General features: G+C 38.5%; 1 protein-coding gene across 28 annotated transcripts in view; it reads left to right on the top strand.

Moving 5' to 3' along the window:
* Window positions 1-2,500, top strand: part of FOXP2 (forkhead box P2) — a 554,812-nt gene that overhangs the window by 512,132 nt on the left and 40,180 nt on the right. For all 28 annotated transcript variants that reach the window (XM_072783384.1, XM_072783383.1, XM_072783380.1 and 25 more), the window contains 2 exons: window positions 727-814; window positions 2,486-2,500. The exon at window positions 2,486-2,500 is cut by the window's right edge. In XM_072783384.1, coding sequence (XP_072639485.1) covers window positions 727-814; window positions 2,486-2,500 — 103 coding nt within the window. The remainder of the gene's footprint in view (window positions 1-726; window positions 815-2,485) is intronic.

The following is a 2,500-nucleotide window of genomic DNA, read 5'->3' as shown; positions in this document are numbered from 1 at the left end:
TAATCACAATAATAACAACACACTAATACATAGTCAAGATCAGAGTAAGATGATAAGAACGTCTGATCTTTCACCACTTTTGTGTGAAATTAAGATAGATGTCTCCCAAATAGGACACTAGACATGAAATGTCAATCTTAACACTTCTGATTACCAGAATCTTCGATGTACTTTATTTATTAGTAACAGCAAGTGATCATTCTTCATAAGTATTGATGTTTCCATGGGATGATAATTTGCCATCTTTACATAATTCACACCACATCCTGGTGAAATAAGACATCGCTCACTAAATAACATCATAGGAACCCCAGACTGTTTTAACGGAAATGGAATAGAGAATTGCCTTTGTTCTCTTCAGAATTACTTTTGGTTCATATATTTATAAGGTGCCCTTTAAAAAAAAATGGCATGAGTATATGAAATACATCTAGTGATTTCTAATATTATTCTGTAAATGGTTTGAGGAAATATTTTTTCTTTGTAATAGCTGATAAGCTTAGAGACAATGCCATTTCTCTGCCATTTTAGGGGGCTGTGTATGTTACAAACATAATTTTCACCAAACACGTGAGCATATTTAACTTGTCTTTGTATAGTTTCAAGGTGTTCCTTTTCCCCACTGGGGAGGAAGATATGGCCTCAGTGTTGTGCTTTTTCAGGGAAGCGTATACCACCAACATAGACACTGCCTGATGTTGTGTTTTGTGTTTTGTGTCTTGTTAGGCACCTTAACAATGAACACGCGCTGGACGACCGAAGCACTGCCCAGTGTCGAGTGCAAATGCAGGTGGTCCAACAGTTAGAAATACAGGTTTGTTGAGTGCTCTCTTAATGGACCCCTTTCTCGGATTTCTGGTGTGTTAAATCGACTAAGGGGCCAATCCTGAGTCTTTTAACACAATGCCTAATAGAAATACGTAGGATTCTCATTGGTTTCTAACCATGGCAGCGACTGCTGATGACTCAGAGTGGGTTGCTATAGTTTCACGTACTTATCACTTAGACCTATGTAACATTTAGACATCAGATAGATTGGGATATCCCAAAAGAGTCCGCTCTCAGTTTTTCTTGACAGAAGTTAGACTAAACTCCACAGTTGGATACGATTTTATCACAGAGGCAGTTTTCACAGGAGCCAACCCTGATTTGTTCCGTGAGATTTTATAATGTAGCAAAGAAGTCTTTACAATATCAAGCCTGTTAGCCCCCTGAAAAACCCTTTCTTTCTTTTCTACCCCTAAGTGTTGTTGTTTGTTTTTGTTTTTGTTGTTTTTCTTTTTTAAATTAAAGAACAGGCAAAGATTCTTAAGACTTTACCAGAATAATGGCAGGTCACCTATAATATCATGGACACCCATATATGTCTTGTTTCAGATGCTGCTAGTTTACGTTCAAAAACACTTCTGTTAATATTGAAACTGAATTCAGTCAAAAATAAATAGAGCTCATAAAAGTGACCAGAAAGCAAATTTATCAGTCTAGCTTTCCTGTCATGTTTTTACCATACTTTTAAGGCTTCGGCTAATATTTCATCAAGAATTTTTTTTTCCTCAATCAAACCAATACTTCGTTTCACTTAAATATACAGTCCCCTTTTCTAAACACATTACTACGTCTTAAGTTGTTTTAAATTCGTCACATCATCTCTGCTTTCCGGAGGGCTACTAAAAATATTTTATTTTGCCCCGTGAAATCAAGACCGTGCAAAAAGCATCGCCACTGCTGTAGTTTGCAAGGCTTTTTGTAAACCTGTTTACTATCTAGAAAAGGTAGACTAAGACACAAGAGTTGAGCTGATGATCCAGTCTGCGGTGTGACCAATTATGCCTCTTTTCTTTTTCTTTTTCTTTTTTTTTTTTTTTCCTCCCTCTGCTGTGTCTGACTGATGGAAAAGTAAGGTCCGTCAGTTGTAATGAGACCCAGTGCAAGTGTAGATGCTGACTCCCGTGGCAGAGTTCAGCGTTTCACACTGCCTGGTCTCTGTCACTCTATTGAATTAGATTGATGATGGCAGATTGCAGGGGGCACTAACTGGACCTCAGTGGGAATGCATGAAGTGTGTAGACAATCCTGGCAGGCACTTCGCTTTGAGAACCCTTCACCCCTTCACAGCTGTTGGCACTAGTCCATTGCTAACAGTGTCCACAGGACTTTAAAAGACACCGTGGGCCTTCTAATTTATGGTTTCAGTAACTTGTTACTGTCGAGGCAAGTGACCTCAATTCTCTTATTGACAAAAAGATGAAGTGTTATTTGTTTTCTCTGACCTTTTAACATAAGGAAAGCTATAAAAGTTTTCCTCAGCCCCCCCACCCCCCCCAGCCAAAGTTGCATTTCCTCCCAGATAAGTTCCTACTGACACAGACTTTTATATGCAGCAATCATTACTCTGAGACAAGCTCAATGATCAGATGTATCACGGCCATAAAATAGCTGTATCAGTCATTTCTAAAACGCTTCTGATCTCACTCTTTCTTAACAGCTTTCTAAAGAACGC

This window comes from Canis lupus, chromosome 18 (assembly GCF_048164855.1).
Source record: "Canis lupus baileyi chromosome 18, mCanLup2.hap1, whole genome shotgun sequence".
NCBI classification, from domain to species: domain Eukaryota; kingdom Metazoa; phylum Chordata; class Mammalia; order Carnivora; family Canidae; genus Canis; species Canis lupus.
Note: the sequence above shows the minus strand (reverse complement) of the source record. Positions and strands in the feature narration are given on the sequence as shown.